The 24875-nt window shown below is 42.0% G+C and overlaps 1 protein-coding gene across 2 annotated transcripts in view; it reads left to right on the top strand.

Annotated features, from left to right (window-relative positions):
• Positions 1–158: 158 nt before the first annotated feature.
• LOC115200142 (phosphatidylinositol transfer protein beta isoform) overlaps positions 159–24875 on the top strand; it is a 40009-nt gene continuing 15292 nt past the window's right edge. Inside the window, exons 1-7 of one of the 2 annotated variants that reach the window (XM_029762920.1) lie at positions 159–261; positions 9486–9516; positions 21724–21869; positions 22054–22145; positions 23999–24006; positions 24302–24376; positions 24554–24637. In XM_029762920.1, coding sequence (XP_029618780.1) covers positions 242–261; positions 9486–9516; positions 21724–21869; positions 22054–22145; positions 23999–24006; positions 24302–24376; positions 24554–24637 — 456 coding nt within the window. In that variant the 5' untranslated portion in view covers positions 159–241. The remainder of the gene's footprint in view (positions 262–9485; positions 9517–21723; positions 21870–22053; positions 22146–23998; positions 24007–24301; positions 24377–24553; positions 24638–24875) is intronic. The other variant, XM_029762921.1, reaches the window with a different exon arrangement.

Raw genomic sequence — 24875 nt, 5'->3', positions numbered from 1 at the left:
TTATCAATGAGAAACAGACAAGCATAATCTTGCAAAATCCTGCACATATGAATGATACATTTCAGTATGAAATATTGACAAACATTTTCATAGTGACAGTAGTTCACTATCTATCCCCTGTGAGGTCACTCAAAGTATCTCCACTCTCACCAATCACAGACGATAAGGGGCAGAATATGGGAGTTGTTGAAATGGCACATGACGTCAGTTGTAGTACGAAGCCGCAGCGGAAAAAGTGACAATGGTCCTGATCAAGGAATAGTAAGTCTAAACTTTTCTTGATTTTACTGTAATGTGTGTGATAATAATATACAATATTTTCGAATACTGCGATTCTTGCGTAGATGTTTTTACTCAAATAAAAACGTTGTTTGGTAGGGTGGGATTGTTCAGATCCGGCCTACCCGGTGACAGCGAGTCAGCATAGGCTCATAACGTTAGCCGACGCACCTTTCTTTCGGCTTTTCACTGCTATTGTGCTAGCCAGCTGGATATCAAAGTACAACAATATGGAATATTTTTCGATTATCTAGTATCGAACGAGTACACTTCCCAGCTAGCTAATAATGTACGGTATATTGTTTGATGTATGTTGAAAGTTTAGCGTTTTTGTAACTTACTGTCGATAATGGTAACTTTCTAGCTAGCTACCTAGCGGAAGGGAGACTAAAGTGCACGCGTACCACAAGATCAGTCCACTGCCTGTAAAACCCGGTTTCCCAAAAGTATCTTAAGGCTAAGTTCAACGTTAGAACCGGTTTTAACGATGAACGTAGCCTTGTGGTACGTTTGGGAAACAGGACACTGGTGTGTTGAACAGGGTTGCCAACTTTGCAATGTCTTGCTGACGGTGCTCAAGTCGTCCTGGCAGGCTAGTGATTTATGAACTTTGACCAAACTGCTGACCAAGGACAAATCTGCTTGTGAGAGAAATAACAAGGGTGCATTGGACGTTCTGCACTGTCACTTGGTGTGCCAATGGTTCCCAGTTGAAACAATCAGTATGCCTAATCCAGTCTGATTCAGGAAGAGGTAGAATGTACCCCAATTTGTGTTGATTGTCAGTAGGCCTATGCATTTTTATTCAACTTGATGTGATTCATATCATTGATTCCTAATGCAGCTATGCCCTGCCTCGTATAAAAGCCTACTAAACTAGGCTTATGGCTATACTTTTTTCCAGAATCAGTGTTTACAGTCATATCATTTGTGTGGAGTAACCTCACCACATCCAGAATACAAACAATTTAGTAGAGAGATTCTTTTCTAATCTTTGTTACACTAATCTATTGCAGAGTTAAGAAACAGTCTTTGAGAAACAAACCCTTAGGCATGTTGTGAATTTCTGAGCATGTAGCCTACTGCAGATCCACGCTGAAGTTGTGTGGCTCCTCTCATGCACATGCCACTCAGATTTAGGCCAGTGTCACTAATTGTTAGCTCACAAGGCTGATAATAGACATCCTGTCTTCAATAGCCTCATTTTTGTTATGAGAGGTAGAGTTTCATCTGTCTTTTCTTTTAATAAAATAGCCTAATCTAGCATATGTCAATAAGTGGTGTGGTTTGGTATGACCTTGTTACATGCCACAAGTCGAACAGTGAAACCTTGCAGTACAGCAGTTTGGCCTTCACGGCCCTGTCTGTCAGTCACTGTAGAGGATAGGCAAGGTCTCTCCTTGTTGCCTACTTTACTCGCGATCTGAAAACCCAGAAGTGCTCTTTAAATGCCGGTAAAGCGTATACCTCAAGTGCCCATTACTGAATGCATCTCAGAGCACATCTGATGTTCCTTCACTCATTCACACACATTGTTAAATGAACAAGTACATGATTTACTTAATTAGTCTTATTCAGTTATCAACGACATAGGCTAATAAATAGCTTAATACACTGCCTGCATTTATTCCAGACACAGATTTAGGTGAAGGTAGTCTAACTTGCTTGTCCCATATATTGTTTCACTTTAGTGAGAAGCAAGACTTTTCTCTCCTGACACTTATGCCACATTTGTACAATCCAAAAATAAATCTACATTTGTCATTTTATTTTCTAATGATCTGTCGCTCGGTAAACATGCCTGGGCGAGAATAAATAATAATATCAAGCAAACATGGGCTTGGATAACGACAGACGTGATCAGCAATGGAATAATTATATGGACAGACAAAGTAGGCTTAGTAAACAATGCCAAGTTGACAGACAAAAACAACCATATAGCCTCAGCAAAGTTGACTGGAAATAACTAGATTGAACAACAATGACTAGCTACGGATTTTGATTCATACATGATGTTTGGAGAAGGGGGAAACTTGTGGCCTGAGACGAGTTGCTGTGTGAGTCTGTCTGGGAAAATGACCGCCGGTGGAGAGCGGCTTGTTCTAATCCAATCATTGCAGCAGGCTCAACCTTTACCCCGCCTGTTTCTTTACATACAGAAGCCCTAGCCAATAGTTATTTAGAGCATACAGCACTTCATACTGTTTGAGTGAAAGAGATGCATGCCGGCGGCTGAAAAAAAAGTTTTTTCCTGATCACTGATAATTGCAAAAAATACTTGTCATAAATCGTATTTGGAAAATTCTCCATATCCGTTACGATACTCGTTTAGTTTGAGGACTGGGCACACTTCTAGTAAATGCATTTTACGTCTCTATCCATTCTCAACATGGCTTAGTGTGTGACAGAGCATAAAGTCTCAGGCTAGCCTGTTGCTCAGATCTCACATGCATCTAAGATCTGCCAGCTTTACAGGTTTTAGGATGTGACCCCATTACAGCAGTCATCTTCCGAACTGAAAGCACCCTTATTGCCTGGGTATATGGATAACCGGCCTCTGTAAGATGGTTACTGGTTGTAATGCTAGTAGGGAGGCACCGATATGACATTTTTGGCCGATACGATATCCAATATTTTCCTTGCCAAAAAACACGATACCGATTTATTTATATATATATATTTAGCAGCCTTTTAAGCATTCTAATACAGTTAAATAGTTAACACACACTGACCAAAAAGTGATTTTGTTGGCATTTACATATGTCCTGATTACCAGTAAAACATAATCAAAACCTTTCTTACTTGCGGTTTCGTTGTTCGGTCGTTTCATTCTCAACCAGGATTTCATCATACATGTCAAGCAGTTTAAGTTTCAGCTCTGTGGGTCTGTGGCCTCTCTTCCTCGGTGCGCACTGTCACTGTGTCCGTTTCCATCTTGTCCAGCTGTGTCTAACATTTCACGTAAACCCTGTTTCTTGTCTGCATCGAAGTAGCGGTCCTTGTACCTAGCATCAAGCATGGTGGTGACGCTTGTTCACAGCCTCGAGTACTTTTGCAAGTTTTAACCCACAGTCTGTGTTGGCAGTTTTGTTGAGCAGGCGTTTCAATGCCGTGACAGAGGGTATCACGTCTGCTGCAGATACAGTTGATGAGCTTATTTCTTGAGTCAGTTGTTTGAATGGAGCTAGGAGTGTGTTCATGTTCTCAAATGCCATTGAAATGACAGCAGCGGTATGAGAACCAACACATTCTTGAGTAGGGTTGCACATTTTGGGGAATATTCAGTGGTGGAAACTTTCCGTGGGAATTAACGGAAATATACTGCTCAAAAAAATAAAGGGAACACTTATACAACACATCCTAGGACTGAATGAAAGAAATAATCTTATTAAATACTTTTTTCTTTACATAGTTGAATGTGCTGACAACAAAATCACACAAAAAGAATCAATGGAAATCCAATTTATCAACCCATGGAGGTCTGGATTTGGAGTCACCACACTACAGGCTGATCCAACTTTGATGTAATGTCCTTAAAACAAGTCAAAATGAGGCTCAGTAGTGTGTGTGGTCTCCACGTGCCTGTATGACCTCCCTACAACGCCTGGGCATGCTCCTGATGAGGTGGTGGATGGTCTCCTGAGGGATCTCCTCTCAGACCTGGACTAAAGCATCTGCCAACTCCTGGACAGTCTGGTGCAACGTGGCGTTGGTGGATGGAGCGAGACATGATGTCCCAGATGTGCTCAATTGGATTCAGGTCTGGGAAACAGGCGGGCCAGTCCATAACATCAATGCCTTCCTCTTGCAGGAATTGCTGACACACTCCAGCCACATGAGGTCTAGCATTGTATTGCATTAGGAGGAACCCAGGGCCAACCGCACCAGCATATGGTCTCACGAGGGGTCTGAGGATCTCATCTCGGTACCTAATGGCAGTCAGGCTGCCTCTGGCGAGCACATGGAGGGCTGTGCGGCCCCCCAAAGAAATGCCACCCCACACCATGACTGACCCACCGCCAAACCGGTCATGCTGGAGGATGTTGCAGGCAGCAGAACGTTCTCCACGGTGTCTCCAGACTCTGTCACGTCTGTCACGTGCTCAGTGTGAACCTGCTTTCATCTGTGAAGAGCACAGGGCGCCAGTGGCGAATTTGCCAATCTTGGTGTTCTCTGGCAAATGCCAAACGGCCTGCACGGTGTTGGGCTGTAAGCACAACCCCCACCTGTGGACGTCGGGCCCTCATATCACCCTCATGGAGTCTGTTTCTGACCGTTTGAGCAGACACATGCACATTTGTGGCCTGCTGGAGGTCATTTTGCAGGGCTCTGGCAGTGCTCCTCCTGCTCCTCCTTGCACAAAGGCGGAGGTAGCGGTCCTGCTGCTGGGTTGTTGCCCTCCTACGGCCTCCTCCACGTCTCCTGATGTACTGGCCTGTCTCCTGGTAGCGCCTCCATGCTCTGGACACTACGCTGACAAGACACAGCATCCTGGATGAGCTGCACTACCTGAGCCACTTGTGTGGGTTGTAGACTCCGTCTCATGCTACCACTAGAGTGAAAGCACCGCCAGCATTCAAAAGTGACCAAAACATCAGCCAGGAAGCATAGGAACTGAGAAGTGGTCTGTGGTCCCCACCTGCAGAACCACTCCTTTATTGGGGGTGTCTTGCTAATTGCCTATCATTTCCACCTGTTGTCTATTCCATTTGCACAACAGCATGTGAAATTTATTGTCAATCAGTGTTGCTTCCTAAGTGGACAGTTTGATTTCACAGAAGTGTGATTGACTTGGAGTTACATTGTGTTGTTTAAGTGTTCCCTTTATTTTTTTGAGCAGTGTATATGTACAAATGAATGTTAATACCATTTAAATGTAGATGTTGTTTGCATTGGATATATTTACCATATCATATGGAGACAGAAACCTAAACCTTTTACCTTATCATAAGTAGACATAATTGCAAATAATTAAATTCTTCCAATATAAAAAAAAACACAGTTACAAATTGAACTTTAATTAAATGAGTTGACTCTACACATGGGATGATTTCACTGAACAACAAATAAAGGGAATATTGAATGATCCATCGCATCTCCCAAAAATGTTTTCAACATTCATCTGTAAAATTATAGTCTAGAAACTAAAGCTTTGGTTGTCTTCCTCTCAGGCTTTCATGTCTTCTCTCTGGACCTCCTTGATGTCCACCTCTTCAACATTAGACTCTGAGGCCTCATCTTCACTGTTACTTTCCAACATTGTTGCGGATGGCTCGTTGTCAGGCTCAAATTTGCCCAGATGGCCACACATTTTTCAACCCTTGTATTGGTCATCCTGTTGCATGCTTTGGTTTGTGTGTTCCCAAACAAGAACCAGTTGCGCTCTGAGGCAGCTGATGTTGGGATTTGGAGGATGATGAAGGCAACAGGGGAAAGAGCCTCAGATTCACAAAGTCCCTTCCACCAGGTGGCTGATGAGATATGTTGGCACGACTGCCATATTGCATCTCCATCCCAAAGCCCTTGCTTGGAAGTGTACGTCGCCAGACTGCCAAGAACCTTGCCCTCATCCAGGCCAAGGTTGCGAGACACGGTAGTGATGACACCATAGGCCTTGTTGATCTCTGCACCAGACAAGATGCCCTTGCCAGCATACTTGGGGTCCAACATGTACGCTGTGGCAGAAGTCTTCACGCTTTTTGATTTATTTCAGAACTTCAGTTTCCTCTGCTTGGTGCAACAGTGAAGAGGGCAGGGCAGTACGGATTTCTTCTCTTCAGACAGGATGGCATTGTCTCCCTCAATCTGTGCAATGGCTACTGCTATAGGTTTCAGGCTGCTTACCACTCTCTCCCAAAACACATCATCCAGGAGGATCCTCTTGATGGGGCTGTCCATATCGGCAGACTGTGATAAGGCCATTTCTTGGAGAGACTCCTTCCCCTACAGGCGACTGTCAAACATGATGACAACACCACCCCAATGGGTGTTGCTAGGCAGCTTCAATGTGGTGCTCTTGTTCTTCTCACTTTGCTTGGTGAGGTAGATTGCTGCTATAACTTGATGACCCTTCACATACCTAACCATTTCCTTGGCTCTCTTGTAGAGTGTATCAATTGTTTTCAGTGCCATGATGTCCTTGAGGAGCAGATTCAATGCATGAGCAGCACAGCCAATGGGTGTAATGTGAGGGTAGGACTCCTCCACTTTAGACCAAGCAGCCTTCATGTTCTCAGCATTGTCTGTCACCAGTGCAAATACCCTCTGTGGTCCAAGGTCATTGACTGCCTTCAGCTTATCTGCAATGTAGAGACCGGTGTGTCTGTTGTCCCTTGTCTGTGCTCTTGTAAAATACTTGTTGAGTGGTGGAGATGATGTAGTTAATTATTCCTTGCCCACGAACATTCGACCACCCATCAGAGATGATTGGAATACACTCTGCTTTCTATATGATTTGCTTGACCTTCACTTGAACTCTGTTGAACTCTGCATCCAGCAAATGAGTAGATAACGCATGTCTGGTTGGAGGGGTGTATGCTGGGCAAAGAACATTCAGAAATCACTTCCAATACACCTTGCCTGTGAGCATCAGAGGTGAACCAGTTGCATACACAGCTCGAGCAAGACATTCATCAGCATTTCTGACTACGTTCCTCCATTGAGTCAAAAAAAACTTCTGATTCCAGGAGGACCATGAGCTGTTGCTATTGATAAAGTGTCTGATTCATCCTTTTCACCTCGAATAGAAGTAGAGGGACTTTTGTCAGAGGTCGCTTGTTGTGAGAACTGAGGGAACTTGATGCACTTGGCCAGATGATTCTGCATCTTTGTTGCATTCTTCACATATGATTTGGCACAATATTTGCACATGTACACAGCTTTTCCTTCTACATTAGCTACAGTGAAATATCTCCACACATCAGATAGTGCCAGTGGCATTTTCCTTTAAAGATTAGTAAAAAAACAAATACAATTCCATGTACAGGTAAATAGTTAAGCAGTTAGATTAAACAACTCCTTAAATACTTTTTTTATGAAACATGTATGGAAACAGGTGAATTAACACTCCTCAGTTAGCAGGCTCAAGCAAGCTAAAACCCACATGGTAGCAAAAACTAACAAGCAGAAATTGTTAACAAGTTATAAAGGATTTAAACACACTTTGCTGTAAGCTACTATTTACTAGTTAACAAAACATCATGTATGTCATATAAAATATAATCACCCCATCCAGTATTGTAATCAAAACTTACCAGAAAGCATGGAGTCCTTGGCTCAGACAGTGTAGTAGTGTGGGCTCAAGAGCATCTCATTTAGTGTGTAAGATCTTGGGAATCAGCTGTACATGGGGTTACAATTCCATTGAATTGGGGATAGTTTAACCAAAATATGCCACAAGACCTAGAATTGCCTTGTGTATACCACTGTTATAAGCTAACTTTTTTTGATGAATTTAAGCAAAATTAACTTCCCATGGAAAATTTCCGGCAATTTTACAGAAAGTTTCCAACCCTTGGCAACCCTATTCTTGAGCATGCAATATGGCTTTCCTCAGTACGAAACCCTCGTCGACCCACTTTGCTGTCAGACTCCGCATACTCATTGGGCTGACATCGCTGGTCCAAATGTTAGTCGTGAAGATAATAGCAGTGACGCCCATAGCAAGTAACTCATGGATGTGCATTTCAACAATACTGTGTAACTCCGGTAGGGCAACATCTGAAAAATAGTGCCTACTTGGTAGTGTGTACCGGGGCTCGAGGTGCTCGACCAGTCGTTGAAAGCCAACATCATCCACGACAGAGAACGGTTGATTGTCAAGGGCAATGAATTCCATTATCTTGGCATTAATGGATTTCGCCTTTAAGTTGTCTCGCTGAAATGTTCTTACTCTTTCAAATGACTGCTCGACTTGAACTTGTTTAGTTGTTGGAAGTGTGCGCTTAGTTTTTTTTCTGCTTTTGTTCTAAGTAGTCGCTGAACGTCTGGGGGTGATGCACTTTCAAATTAGTAATTAAGTTTGTGGTATTGAACGATTTCACTTTCTCCCCACCTCTTGAAATAATAGCAGCACAAACGTTGCATATCGCCTTTATCTTCAAAATAGATCCACACAGCAGACATTGTGGGCTAGGTTAGGAATGCTGTGTTGCACATGTAGCGCTGTATTTTCCGTGGCGTCATTACGTCATCTACCTACGTTATATAGGTATGCACATCAGCTTTGACATCGGTTTTGTACATCAGCGTTAAACTAGACATCGGGGCGATGTTGGCATTTTTATCTAATATCGGCCGATTCTGATATGCTTACCGATATATCGTGCATCCCTAAATGCTATTCTTGAATTGTTACTGCTTTCAAGGCTATGGTCAATGGTATCATTTTACAGTGTGTACCACAGCACTGTTTGGTAAATGATTGTAACTCATTGGTTCTTTTATGTTTAAGGTTAACCATTTATCAACAGAAAACAAAGAGCTTCCTGATAGTAGAGCTACATATGGATGGAATAGGCTTACCACCCTTCTTTATATACGAGAGAGAGTATATAATATATTCTTACAGATAACTGTTTCTGCATTCCTTTCTGTGATATTCCTCTCTGGTTTTAGTGGTCATTGGGTGGGGCAACGCTGCACCCAACACCCTCAGTGGCTGGATGAGCTGTTGGGTAGTGTCTCTGGTTTGCATTTTGCTGAACATGGCAGTGTCCTGACTGTCAGGTAGTAGGTTATAGCTGGAGCTGCCTTCATCATGTCCTGTGACGCAGGAAGAGTGACCTGGAGTCATTTCCTGTTCCTGTGCACTGAGGAAACCTCTCATGTGCCCCATGGAAGCTGAGCCTACTGCTGCCACCATCAAACAGGCTGACGGGGGCTACTTCAGTCACAGTCATGAGGCAAAGGCCTTGCATAATGAAAATTATTATAGCTGCTATGGCCAAAAAGAAAGCAAGGGTATCGTCTCACTTCAAACATAAAAAAAAAAAGTATTCCTCTAGTCAAATCTGTTCATCAAAACAGCAACCAATTCCGAATTCCATGAGGCTAGTGGAGAACACGTGGCTTGTATGCCTGTTGGAACTAAATATATCCCACTCATTTGTTGACCCAGGCCTAGATGTGATTTGAGATGGCCAGTGTCAGTCAGTGTTCGCCGTAGAACCATGTCTCATCTCTCTTTCTGCTCTTCTCTCTTTCAGCCGTGTGGTCTTACCCTGTACTGTGGAGGAGGTGAGTACATCACAATTTAGATTATGGGTAATTCATCTTAACAGAACATGCAACTTGAGGATTCAACCACATGTGTCCTCCTTACCGAATTCCGATGCGCACATTGAAAATGTTAGAATAACTGTCAACATTTGCTTTTAGTCAACCATAAAATCTAAGTTTACTGGTCGTGTACAGAGATTTGCTGATGTTATTGCAAGTGCTGCAAAATTCTTGTGTTTCTAGCTCCAACATTGCAGTAATACCTAGCAATGAAACATTTTTTAAAAACGATACACACATAATCCAGGGGGAAAGAATTAAGAAATATCGGAGCGAGCAATGTCAGACTAAAATATTTACAGTGCATTCGAAAAGTATTCAGACCCCTTTTTCAACATTTTGTTACAGCCTTTTTCTAAAAGTTATTAAATAAAAGACACACACCTGTCTATATATAAGGCCTTGATGGTCTTCTTGGCCTTCCTGTAACACTGGTTGATGTAGATGTCCTGGATGGCAGGCAGTGCACCTCCGGTGATGTGTTGGGCCGTCCGTACCATCCCCTGGAGAGCCCTGCGGTTGCGGATGGTGCAATTGCTGTACCAGGCGGTGATACAGCTCGACAGGATGCTCTCAATGGTGCATCTGTAGAAGTTTGTGAAGGCCTTAAGGCCAAGCCAAATTTGGGGTGGCAGGTAGCCTAGTGGTAAGGGCGTTGGGCCAGCAACCGAAAGGTTGCTAGATCAAATCCCCGAGCTGACAAGGTAAAAATCTGTCTTGCTGCCCCTGAACAAGGCAGTTAACCCACTGTTCCTAGGCCTTCGTTGTAAATAAGAATGTATTAATTGTCTTGCCTAGTTAAATAAAAAATAAATACATTTTCAGCCTCCTGAGGTTGAAGGGTCCTGTTGCGACGCCTTCACCACGCTGTCTGTAGGAAGGGACCATTTCACGTTGTCAGTGAATGCCGAGAAACCAAGCTTTTGACCAATGTCCCCTCTAAGCTGTGCACCACCTCCAGGACTGCCGGACAGAAGAAATGCCGTGCAGCGCAGACGCAAGAGATTGAACTTCACTGAGTTCGCCCCATTAGTTTGCGCTATATAGATCAACGTTTTTTTGTGTGATCGAATCAACATTATATCAGTCTCTTTTCAATGCAACAAACCAAAACCAATCTAACTTTGCAAGATTGAGTCTGTGATTATGTTGTAGTCAGAGCCAGAGCGCCACGGAGTAGAATTCTATTGGCGGAGGTAGCCCACGAGCGGTCTTTAAATCACCCGCGAGTGAATGCGCTTTTCAGTTCAGAGCTGCGCGTGTGCACATTCTTTGCTAGTTGGCGTGTTATTAGCCAAGTTATAGATAAGTATAGGTCAGCGATGTGGAGTTACTGCTTCCTACAAGAGCACAAAACGTGTAGGCTACATTTCAAGCTGTCTTTGAAAAGCCAGTCAGGTAAAAAGCTAATGTCTTAATTAAAGGGGCAGTGTTGTATTTTAAGACACGTTTGAATATGCAAATAAGCCAATAGGCGGAGGGGTAGCCTACTTTGTCTAATTCTCTGTATGGTAATAATAATTAATTGTATTTTGTAAAGTGGTTTCTTGCATGCACAATGCAATTTACAGTCACTTATTTGGCCCATGGTGTTACAGACCAAGTAAAAAAATTTTTTTATCATGAACGAATATCGAGCCCTTCATAATGTTAAGAACTTTTTAAAAGTCTCATGCAATGTAGGCCTGCATTGAACACCACATATAGGTTACTGTAGGCTATGTCATAGAAATCAAAATCTATTTCCATGTGAATGTTATGGGATTGCTCCATTGGTTTTGTTGGTAGGGCTACATTATACACAAATAGCCACAATAGCCTATTAGCTACTGTATAAAACTGTAAGGGTATAGCCTCAGTGTCCACTGTAAATGCGTACCGGAAGTTGCACAAATTTCGCACAATGTTCAAGTTTCTGCTCACAAGACCTAAAAGTTTCTGGGGGTGGTTTACCCCCCCTGGGTTATATCTCCTTTTGCAAAATAATTTTACATTTTGGTGGCCTCTGGTGGGGCTGGGCGATATGGCCAAAATATTATATCATGGTATTTAATTAAAAAATTAAATGACGGTATTTTATGTTAAGTAATAAAAGTTCTAAATTTCCTAGATGAGTCGTGCGTGACCCTAGGGTGGCAACAAATACAATCTAAGTGATTTCAATGGGTCTTTCTCCATTTCAGATTGTTTTATACTGTTCAACTTCAACCCCCCAAAAAGTCATTTTCATCAATTTCTTCATTTGAGATCATTTCTACACTGCCAGTTAGGGCTACATGATATGGGCAAGCAATCTGGGCCTTATTTTTTTACCAAATGTTGCAATTTGACTTGCGATTTGGAGCAAAACACTTGGGTTAACTGTTAGAATCATGGGAATAGAATGTTTTATATAGTTAGAATATAATAGTGGGAACTTTTAATAGTGTTTGACATGACAATGAATGAAAATGCCAGGGAGGAGTTATTGTGACAGGGTAGGAACTAAGGTGTTGATAGGTGTTTCCTAGGGGACCCTATAATCTTTGGTTACATTTAATGTTTTCTCTTAGCTACTTCATGTAGTTAACATATTCTTGCTTTGCGTTTACCGCTTTAATTTAGAAGATACTGTTGCACAAACAACATGCTGATTTAGGTCTACACCATCTCTGTGAGTGGGTGAGAGAGGGAGAGTGAGAGAGTGTGTGTGTGTGTGTGTGAGCGTTACACACGGCGTATCACATTTAACAAACCAAACATTCAAATACCGTTATAGAAGGTAAAGTAAAAACCCAAACCAGTATATCGCAAAAGGTTCCATCTGAAATACACAGCGAAATTATTGAATACTTTATCGAGTTTAACTCCCAGATTGTAAAAATGTATTGTGTAGAAAGACTTAACAATTTTAAATGACAGACACAGACCGACAGACAGGAGCATTCTCATTGCCTATTCAGGAAGTTGCAGGAAGAACAGCATGCATAAGTGATTTGTACATGTCTTATGATAAACTTGGGCTAATTAATTAATTTGCAATACGTTTAGTTGATTCCCTAAGGTCAATACCTCTATTGTTGATTTCCATTTTAATGTATGGCTTCCGTGAGGGCTCTAATTATCATATTTGGACCTGAATGAGGCTCTCCACTACCTATTGTTCCTGCAGTGATTGTTCATCGAATGTTTTCATAATTTATTTGTAGATAATCGGCAAAAAGCCTAAGCCTACTAGTAGGCGAACCTATGCAAATTAGGCTGCTAAATTAACGTCTCTCTTACCGATTCGGTAGGATACATTGACTGAGTACAGTTACAAGCTTTCTACCATCCAGGACCTCTATACCCATAATGATGAAACAGGTTTTATACATTTTTGCTAATTTATATATTACATTTTTTTTAAACCTGAAATCACAAGTATTCAGACCCTTTACTCAGTACTTTCTTGAAGTACCTTTGGCAGTGATTACAGCATCAAGTCTTCTTGGGTATGACGCTACAAGCTTGGCACACCTGAGATCCTCTCAAGCTCTGTCAAGTTGGATGGGGAGTGTTGTTGCATATCTATTTTCAGGTCTCTCAGAGATGTTCGATTGGGTTCAAGTCCGGGCTCTGGCTGGGCCACTCAAGGACGTTCAAATACTTTGGTAGTACCCAACTTGCTAACGTTCATCAGGTCCTAATGGCCTGGTACTCTGGGCTCTCTTGTCCCTCTAACCACACTGATATCAATGCAAATGTGATTGAAAATCACAAACACTTATCAGTAAAACAGGATTGTGCTTTTAAAACTGACCTCGCTGTTCTCATTTTGAAGAAATAAGTTCAACAAGCAGGTTGAAATTGAGTGTAAAATATGGTCCTTGTGGATGTTGTTTCAAAGCATAACACAACGAAATGGACAGCGCTTTCTAAGGTGATGCTTAATTAAAAACACCCATGCTCATTTTAGAGCTTATTCATAGGCTTATGAGCCCAAAAACGTAATACACATTTTGAGTAGTTTAGTAATAGGGATTATTTAGATATTTTTATAAGGGTGACACATTATCTTTTAGCTATACAGAATATTATACCGCCATTCGTTTACATCTCCTTTATTCCTTTCTCGAGCACGCAGAGGGGCTGTCCACAGTTTAGTGAAATATGTTTAATTGCAAAAACATGTTACTAATGATTTTCCCGAACAGATTTCCCTTGGTTTCCCAAATGAAGCACTGGGTTGCTGCAGGAACACGTTGGAGAGACCATGGCATACAGAGTTTGGGTGGAATATTACCTGTCGCGCAGCAAGAGCATGCTCCTCAAACAGTGGTTGATACTGGAGTGAAATAAGTGTTTTATATTTATTTCTCAGCTGCTCATATTAAGCACATGCTCCGCTATGAAACTGAAGTAGCCAACCCAGTATCATTGAAAAACGAACCGTCAGGAGAACGGAAGCCACCATTCGCTATTTGAGTGCATACAGATGACGTCTTATTTCCCCTGCCCCTGTTTCTGCCCATTTGATAATGGGCCATTTATAAATTTAAACTAATTTTACATATTAGTAAAGACTAAATTGAGAATAGTGTGATGGGTGAAAATATGATCACTTGAAGAGCGAACAGCTGTGCAGCCAGGAACAGCGCAAGCTTTTTTTGCGACTTTCTCAAATCATCAAAAGCCAATAGTCAGTCGCATCATGCAGCCCATATGTTTTGATTTATAAGACATTGAGGTTTGTATCATTCACAACTAAAGTTGCCAAATAACTCTAAATATCGCGTATAGGACCCGTTTCAAATGATCACTTTTACGTTCAACATATGCCCACTCGCTACGGAATGGGAAAAATATATTTCTAATTTGATTCCGCTAAATTCAATTATGTTCTTACTATAAAATAATTGCAAGGGAAAGTTCAAACTAAGGATCCAGGTCAAGGAAGTAGAATTTCTGGTCAATGACCGCCGATCTAATATCCAAAAGTTATTTAGGGCTTTAGGTAACAATACAAAAAAAAAGTTTTGAGCAAATAATGTAAGAAATAACATCCAACAAAATACTGGAAAGTTGGCTATGAACTAGAAACAGGGCGACTGTCTGTCGGCGCCATCTTGCATACAAGACTAGTAACGAACAGCAAAATCACTAGGCTATGTCAATCTATTATCCCCCATAGTAGAAAGGTTTGCCCAGCTTGTCGAGGGAAATAGACTCTGGAACGATAGATCCTACATTTATACAACCACAGACAAAAAAACGGTATTAAAGCAATGAGGCTGATGCAGCAGAACGTTTTAGGTCACATTATAAGTGCAGTAATGTGCACAAGGCAGTAGGCTATGCGCAAATGTTTGTTCCATAATGCAATTAGAGGGAAAACATTGTCAAAAGCACACTGCACATGCAAGTAGTTTCTTTTGACAGAGATGAAAATATCTGTTATAAATGTAGAAAGAGGGGTGATCTAAAGATGCAACAACTAGCATGGGTGGTAATATGACTAGGATGATGCCTTTGGCTACTGGACAATGAAAGAAAGTTCATTTGAAAACCAATAGAACATGAGAGAAATAGGCTACTGGTTTCAATTGCATATGGAATTCTTTATAAAATAATTGCCTCAGGATATGGTCAGACTTTGGCTAGGCTACTTTGAAGCAAGGTAAGACATGCCTCGTATGTAGTAAAACTTTCAGGTTTCAAACAATTAAGTATATGTTCAGCTCATTGTATATGTTCAGCTGAATGTCCAGCTCATTGCAAAGATGTGTGTGATGCATTGATCAAATGAAATTATTTGTCACATGCGCCGAATACAACAGGTGTAGACCTTACAGTGAAATGGTTAAAAACAATGCAGTTTTAATAAAAAATCTGTGTTAAATTCAGTTTATTTACTAAATACTTTAACAATAAAAAAAGAAGAAAATATCAAATAATGCAAATAGTCCGCGTAGCCGTTTTGGTTAGCTGTTCAGGCGTCTTATGGCTTGGTGGTAGAAGCTGTTAAGAAGCCTTTTGGACCTAGGCTTGGCTCTCGGTAGCAGAGAGAACACTCTATGACTAGGGTGGCTGGAGTCTTTGGCAATTTTTAGGGCCTTCTGACACTGCCTGGTATATAGGTCCTGGATGGCAGGAATCTTTGCCCAAGTGATGTACTGGGCCATACGCACTACCCTCCAGTGATGTACTGGGCCGTACGCATTACCCTCTGTAGTGCCTTGCGGTTGGAGCCAGAGCAGTTGCCATACCAGGCGGTGATGCAACCAGTGAGGATACTCTCGATGCTGCAGCTGTAGAACTTTTTGAGGATCTGAGGACCAATGCCAAATCTTTTCAGTTTCCTGAGAGAGAATAGGCGTTGTCGTGCCCTCTTCACGACTTTCTTGGTGTGTTTGGACCATGACAGTTTGTTGGGGACACCAAGGAACTTGAAGCTCTCAACCTGCTCCACTACAGCCCGTCGATGAGAATGGGGGTGTGCTAGGCCCTCCCTTTCCTGTAGTCCACAGTCATCTCCTTTGTCTTGATCACGTTGAGGGAGAGGTTGTTTTCCTGGCACCACACTGCCAGATCTCTGACCACCTCCCTATTGGCTGTCTCATTGTTGTCGGTGATCAGGCCTACCGCTGTTGTCGTCGGCAAATTTAATGATGGTTTTTGAGTCGTGCCTGGCTGTGCAGTCATCGGTTGACCGGGAGTACAAGAGGGGACTGAGCACAGGGGCAGATGTGTTGTTACCTACCCTTATCCCCTGGGGGTGGCCTGTCAGGAAGTCCAGGATCTAGTTGCAGAGGGAGGTGTTTATTATTCCCAGTGTCCTTAGCTTAGTGATGAGCTTTGAGGGCACTATGGTGTTGAACGTTGAGCTGTAGTCAATGAAAAGCATTCTCACATAGGTGTTCCTTTTGTCCAGGTGGGAAAGGGCATTGTTGAGTGCAATATAGATTGCATCATCGGTTGGGGCGGTATGCAAATTGAAGTGGGTCTAAGGTTTCTGGGATAATGGTGTTGTGAGCCATGACCAGCCTTTCAAAGCACTTCATTGCTACAGATGTGAGTGCTACAGGTTGGTAGTCATTTAGGCAGGTTACCTTCATGTTCTTGGCACAGGGACTATGGTGGTCTGCTTGAAACATGTAGCTATTACAGACCCGGTCAGAGACATGTTGAAAATGTTAGTGAAGACACCTGCCAGTTGGTCAGCGCATGCTCGCAGTACACGTCCTGGTAATCCGTCTGCCCTGCGGCCTTGTGAATGTTGACCTGTTTTTAAAGGTCTTACTCACATTGGCTATGGAGAGCGTGATCACACAGTTGTCCGGAACCGCTGGTGCTCTCATGCATGTTTCAGTGTTACTTGCCTCGAAGCGAGCATAGAAGTAATTCAGCTCGTCTGGTAGGCTCGTCTCACTGGGCAGCTCATGGCTGTGCTTCCCTTTGTAGCCTGTAATAGTTTGCAAGCCCTGCCACATCTGACGAGCGTCGGAGCCTGTGTGGTAGGATTTAGTTTTAGTCCTGTGTTGATGCTTTGCCTGTTTGATGGTTTGTCTGAGGGCGTACCGGGATTTGTTATCAGCGTCTGGGTTAGAGTCCCGCTCCTTGAACGCGGCAGCTCTACCCTTTAGCTCATTGCGGATGTTGGCTGGAAACCAATGGCTTCTGGTTTGGGGTATGTACATACGGTCACTGTGGGGACGACGTCATTGATGAGGCCAGTGACTGATGTGGTGTACTCCTCAATGCCATCGGAAGAATCCCGGAACATTTTCCAGTCTGCAAGCCAAACAGCAAAAACTGATCTAGCCTGCCTTCCGTTGCCTATGCACTTGAATGGTGAATGGGAAGCGTGCTTCAATTACCAGTTGAGAGAGAAAAATAGTAGCTCTTTTTAATCATGGCCATCAACTGTTAATAACGTGATTGCATTTAGAATTGTTGTGCAATGATGGGGCTTATAAAAGCACATGTTTAACTCCAGCAGCATAGAAGGAGCTGATTGACACGCTGTAGCAGCAGCTCTTGCACTGACAGATTTTCTGCTCATAAGATACATAACGAATATACACACTGCAATTGAATTCCACAACATTATGCAAAGGAACCTATAGACCGAATAACACGACCAGTCAAATGTATTTCCATCAACGATTAGGCTGAAAAGCATTATTTTCCATCTCTCTATGGTTCTGGATTTGAGTAGTGTTACTGGAATCTGACACTGTTGGTAAATATTTTGATTCCTTTATATAAAGAGGATGGAGGTAGCTTACTTGTTGCTCTTGTTTGTGTGGGTTACTGTTATAAAACGTTCTGACTCACACACTGTCCTTATATGGCAATGAAGTGTGTGTTCACTGAGGGATGGATTATAGTTACAGTGCCTTCCAAGTATTCACACCCCTTGACTTTTTCCACATTTTGTTTTACAGCCTGCATTTTAAAATGGATTCAATTTATATTATTGTCACTGGCCTACACACAATACTGCATAATATCAGTGGAATTGTTTTTTATTTTGACAAATTAATAAAAAATGACAAGCTGAAATGTCTTGCGTCAATAAGTATTCAACCCCTTTTATGACAAGCTTAAATAAATTCAGGAGTACATTTACTTAACAAGTCACAGTGGGGGGGTTGAATAATTATCTGATCAATATACTGTATATTAGTTTTTAATGTCATATTTTGTATTTTTATAAATATTAGCATGTTTCTTTCACTTTGACAGAGTATTTTGGGTAGATCGTTGACAACAAAATGACAATTAAATACATTTTTAATCCCACTTTAACACAACAAAATGTGTAAAAAGTCAAGGTGTGAATAAATTCTGAAGTCACTGTATGTTGAAATGATTAGAAAATGCACTATAAAGTAGGGATGGGCATTTTAAATGATTTCACTATTCTAATAATATTACGCATATCTGGAGTCAAAACATACAGTGCATTCTGAAAGTATTCAGACCCCTTCACTTCTTCCACATTTTGTTACATTACAGCCTTATTCTAAAATGGATTTAGTTGGGGTTTTTACCTCCTCAATTTCCACAAAATACCCCATAATGACAAGGCAAAAACAGTTTTTTTTTAAATATTTGCAAATGTCTAACTTTTTTTTAAACGATCACATTTACATAAGTATTCAGACCCTTTACTTAGTACTTTGTTGAAGCACCTTTGGCAGCAATTACAGCCTCTTCTTCTTGGGTATGACGCTACAAGCTTGGCACACCTGTATCTGGGGAGTTTCTCCCATTTCTTCTTTGCAGATCCTCTCAAGCTCTGTCAGGTTGGATGGGGAGCGTTGCTGCACAGCTATTTTCAGGTCTCTCCAAAGATGTTAAATCGGGTTCAAGACCGAGCTCTGGCTGGGCCACTCAAGGACATTCAGAGACTTGTCCCGAACTCACTCCTGCGTTGTGTTGGCTGTGTGCTTAGGGTAGTTGTCCTGTTGGAAGGTCAACCTCCTCTCCAGCCTGAGCGCTCTTGACCAGGTTTTCATCAAGGATCTCTCTACTTTGCTCCGTTCATCTTTCCCTCGATCTTGACTAGTCTCTCAGTCCCTGCCGCTGAAAAACATCCCCACAGTATGCTGCTGCCACCCATGCTTCACAGTAGGGATGGTGCCAGGTTTCCTGCAGACGTGACGCTTGGCATTCAGGCCAAAGAGTTCAATCTTGGTTTCATCAGACCAGAGAATCTTGTTTCTCATTGTCTGAGTTGTCTTTTGGCAAACTCCATCCGGGCTGTCATGTGCCTTTTGCTGAGGAGTGGCTTCCGTTTTGCCACAATACCATAAAGGCCTGATTGGTAGACTGCTTCAGAGATGGTTGTCCTTCTGGAAGGTTCTCTAATCTCCACAGAGGAGCTCTGTCAGAGTGACCGTCGGGTTCTTGGTCACCTCCCTGACCAAGGCTCTTCTCCCCCGATTGCTCAGTTTGGAAGAGTCTTGATGGTTCCAAACTTCTTCCATTTTAAGAATGATGGAGGCCACTGTGTTCTTGGGGACCTTCAATGCCAAAGACGTTTTTGGTAACCTTCCCCAGATGTGTACATCGACACAATCATTTCTCGGAGCTCTACGGACAATTCCTTTTGAACGTGTGGCTTGGTGTTTGCTCTGACATGCGCTGTCAAGTATGGGACCTTTTATATAGACAGGTGTGTGCCTTTCCAAATCATGTCCAATCAATTGAATTTACCACAGGTGGGCTCCAATCAAGTTGTAGAAACATCTCAAGGATGACCAATGAAAACAGGATGCACCTGAGCTCAATTTCGAATCTCATAGCAAAGGGTCTGAATACCTATGTAAATAAGGGATTTCTGTTTTTTTTATATGTAATAAATTTGCTAAAAACTGTTTTACTTTATTTATGGGGTATTGTGTGTAGATGGATGAGGAAAAATATATATTTAATCCATTTTAGAATAAGGCTGTAACGTGGAAAAAGTCAAGGGGTCTGAACACTGCTAATGCACTGTAATATATATTTTGAATTGCTCTTCACCAATCAGAATGATGCAGAGGGCAGTACATGCATAAAAAAAAAGAGAATAAAAAAAAGACAACAGCGAACAGGCTGCTGTTCTCCAGTAGATTTTGGCTAACAGTGAAAGAAAAGTCTGATATTCGCCATAATATAACTGATTTTAACTGATTCTGTTACAAAAATGTTTTCTGGTGACTGTTCACATTGATCTGTGTTAGCTTCTCCGTTAGGTGCGCCTGTAATTGCTTTTTGAAGAGCGGGAAATAGCATACCATTGTCAAGGCTGACTGAAGGGCTAAATGTGCAGTAGTAGCGCGACGAACAGTCGTAAATACTACATTCAGTAATAACTGCCCTTCCCTACCGTGATGAGAGGAAAACGTCCTGGAAGACTGGTAGTGAATGAAACAAAACAAAAATACCCTGGCCTTCAGATACTGACTTGAGTTGATCTGATACAGGCTTAGTATCCACAGTATAAGCATGGCATAAAAACAGACCTGCAGCACCATCATGAATGGCTTGTTTCATTAATTACACAAACGTTTATGAACAGTGGTCAACTAGTTGAAAAACTTGTGTGTTTGTTTAAATTCCTCTTTCTAATTCAGGACAATTTGAATGTCTCATTTAACCTGGGGCCATATGTTGGTTAATTAACTGTTTTGTGTGTGTGTGTGTGTGTGACTGCATGCATTTGGGCGAGTTGGGAATGCCTTTTGATGTGAAAGGAATGTGTTGTCCTCTTCAGGGCCCAGAACAGAGAGGAGACGGACAGTAAAACTCTTGTTTGATCAGAGCTCTGTTCTCTGGACAATTTGTCTGTTTAGCCTACTCTTCTTGCTTGTTGTGGCTAGGAGACGATGCATAAAAAATACATTGTTATTGGTTGGCGCAATACCCATGTTGAATCAATGAACACTGAATGCATGCAGTGATGTTTTTATAGTCCCCATAGATGACAAACGCTTGACACATGCAGTCTGTCTCACACAATCTTTCTTTTGTACACAAACGAAGTCACACAGCCAGCCATGCAGGTCCTCCAGTACTGTAGGCCCCCCACTGTGGCTGTTTTCACGCCCCCCTCCCCCTAATCCTATTAAGTCAAAATAGTGAAGAGTGGCTCTCTGGGCTGTGTCGGTCTGTTGTGGGGACTGGGGATGCTATTAGGGGCCACCATGTCTCTCCCAACTTTGGTAACCCTGTATGATGCTGGACACTGCCATCTTGTTAGTCAAGCTCTTATTCAACATGAGCACTGTCTGTTATCTGATAGTCCATAACGAATGTGTTTATTTATTCCTTCTGTTCTTAGTTGCTATCCATGTCTTTTATAGTCTTGAAAAAGCAGACCATAGGCAACACAGTGACTATAGGGTCTGGTTTCAATGACGGACTCTTTAGGCATAGAGGAACTATGTCACTGCCTACAGTTGAAGTCAGAAGTTTACATACACCTTAGCAAATACATTTAAACTCAGTTTTTCACAATTCCTGACATTTAGTCCTAGTAAATTCCGCATTCCCAGTGGGTCAGACGTTTACATTAGAGGTCGACCGATTTTATGATATTTCAACACCGATACCGATTTTATTGGAGGACCAAAAAAAGCCGATACCGATTAATCGGCCAGTCTCTTTTTATTGTATTTCAATGGTAAGTTAACTTGTGTGTGTTTGTTTCAGTATCAAGTGGGCCAGTTGTACTCCGTAGCAGTGGCCAGTAAGAATGAGACGGGTGGAGGAGAGGGCATTGAGGTCCTCAAGAATGAACCCTATGAGAAGGATGGCGAGAAAGGACAGTACACACACAAAATCTACCATCTGAAGAGGTAAGAGACACTCACACACACACAATATGTTCCAAGTGCACCATCACTATCTTGCCAGCAAGTGGCAGTGTAGTCATCCCTGTCTTACTGTAGGTTTAAGATATCCCACTCTAGAACCTGTATGACTGGAGTTAGTGATTGTGTGTATTCATCTATGCTCCTCCCTTCTCCTTGGCTTTCACAGTAAAGTCCCTGCATTTGTCAAGATGATTGCTCCTGAGGGCTCTCTGGTCTTCCATGAAAAGGCCTGGAACGCTTATCCTTACTGCCGAACCAGTGAGTCTTCTCCTCCTCTCTCCTCTCCTGCCCTGGCACTTCCCTCCACCCCTCCCCTGTCCTGCCTGCACTCTGACCCACAGCCTTATGTATTTAGACATTTTAATTTGACTCATTGTTGGTCTTGTTTGTGAGTTTAGGGCTGACCAAAAAAAAAAATCTTGGTCCACTGAAAATCGTGTTCTTTCAATCAATCGATTGGTCAACATTTTTAAATGTGTATTTTTATATAGATAGATATACATCTTATGTGTTTTAATAAAATCAACTACTGTATATAATTGTCTGATGCTGTTTAAAGAAGCTAGCACCAATTACTCAAGAGGGAGCAAGAGATCAAGATAACCAGAAGAGGAAAAACCTTAACCTAACAGGCTACACAAGGAGTTGGCAACCTTTCTCATATGGAATGCCAATTTATCTTACAATTTCTACCGATCTGGGTGCCAGTTATATGCACATTTTCGTGGAAAAGTTCAATTTAGTTTATAACGCCTTCGTATCTCAATCATTGTCATGTGGTTAATCAAAATTCTATCCAAATCTAAATGAAAATGATACTACAAACCTAAAAAGTAACTTATATTGCCATTGCCAGCTATGTAAAAATAGCCTACATAAAGCCAACAAATAAAAACATTGCAGCCGCAGGAAGTAAATATCCTATAAATCACATTGACTACGCATGGCCTGCCTGCCTCAAACTTGAAACATTGTATCAACTATCAACTTGGGTCCAGCCCAAGCTCCCATTAGCAAACTTGTATAAAATATTCCGGGTCCTCAGTTTCTTGCGCCAGTGAGCTCAGGACAGACACAGCTGTAGGCTATTTTGTGCAAGGGATAAGAGTTCATCAGATTGACCTGGATCAGACCATGACATTTTCCCTTTCACGCTGAGTGGTTATTGAAAGGGAGAGAGCCGGAAAGATTTTTCAAATGCGTTGAGGAACTATTGTCATTCTCAATGGATGTAAAAATAGACTTTGTTTGCATGCTGTTTGAGGTGAAAACATTACTTTGAGAAGGTCCACAGCTCATTAGTGGTGGTGCGTTCAGCCAATCAGAAATACTATCAGATCCCCAGCACATTTATATGTCTACGTTTGCGTACAGGCCAGGTAGCCTATAGGCCGACTTCTATGCAAAATCAGGTGTGTGTCCTTACTCAACATTGACAGTAGTGCTCCAAAGAAAAGACAATGACTAAATTGACAACACCCGGTAATGGAATGATTTAAAACCAAAAGTTGTTTCTCACAAGTGTAGCATAGGTTGTGGGTTCTGCAAACCAACGTGTCCACTCTGACAATGACCGGTAAAAGACTGGAATAATAATATATTGAATGCATTAACAGAAATTACTAAACCAACATTGTAAATTTGAAATGATAGGAATTAACGGTAAATGTAGGCCACTACTGGTGATGTATGTAATAGGGATTTTATAGACACTAACAATCAAGGCAAACAATTCACACAATGAAGTTATGAAACAATGAATGTGCACAAATATTCGGGAGAGAGCTCATTCTGGAGAGAGACGTGCATTTTAGCCACACTCCCCTTCTTCTTGGACTGTGCCATCCACACGGCCTCCGCAATGGATTAGTCTCAGCCTTCGCAATGGATTAGTTCACTGAGATGGGTGGGAATCAGACGGGTGTCTCGTGTGGCATAAAAAAAAAACATGTATTTGCTACTCCCCGACAAAAAAAAGCCAATCGACCCATCGACTATTTGGCTTCAGCCCTATGTGAGTTGCTTGATTCGTTCGTTCTTTTCCTGTTTTGGATTGATATCTAACGATTTAATCTCTCTTTGGTGTCTTCTCATGCTTCGCCTGGGGCCAGTTGTAACGGTAAGTAGCTTCAAATGACCCTCCCTCTGTTTCTATCTCACTGGTTGTATGGTAGTTTGTGCGTGTGAGTGGGTGAATAGTTCGTCTGTGTGAATGTGCGTCAGTGTTTGTGAATATAACTTGTCAACATATTGCTTCAATTATGAGAAATGTAGCAATTAAGCCAATGCATGTACATATTTATTGGGTAGGAGGTCGCTCTTGTGGACATTACTAGCAATGTAAATCTACTAGGTACTTTAGAGAGTTTTATTGCCTTAAGCTTTAGTAATCATTTTCCACCACCTTCCTCCAGAATGAGTATATGAAAGATGACTTCATCATTAAGATTGAGACATGGCACAAACCTGACCTTGGCACATTAGAAAACGTGAGTACCTTTGTCATTCAAAATGAGATTGATTAATCACCGTTTGCATTTACAGTGAGATTCTTATAAAGAGAAGTCTGTGAATTTTGTCCCAGATGAAGCATCAGCTAATATCGAGTTTGAAGTGTACCTTTTTAAATTGTAGCTCGCATGCTTATGCCTGGCTTTGATTGGCAGGTGCATAAGCTGGACCCGCCCACATGGAAGAGTGTGGAGGTGGTGCCCATTGACATTGCAGATGGAGAACAAGTGGCCCCTGCTGTGAGTACTCCCCTCTGATACTGCTGTCATGCCACAGTCCCACACTCAATAAAGCCCTGGATAGTACTGTTTGGCAACATCATGTGGAGAGACTTGGGCATGGCAAAGCAAGCCGAATATGCTCAGGTCTGACACAAAAACGGCAAATACACACATTCCTGGTAATTTTTTCCTGAGTTGATGTGTTGTATTCCATGTCACCTGCCAGTAGGGCTGGGTGGTATGGCCAAAATATCCT

The sequence above is a fragment of the Salmo trutta genome, chromosome 9 (assembly GCF_901001165.1).
Source record: "Salmo trutta chromosome 9, fSalTru1.1, whole genome shotgun sequence".
Taxonomy (NCBI): domain Eukaryota; kingdom Metazoa; phylum Chordata; class Actinopteri; order Salmoniformes; family Salmonidae; genus Salmo; species Salmo trutta.
Note: the sequence above shows the minus strand (reverse complement) of the source record. Positions and strands in the feature narration are given on the sequence as shown.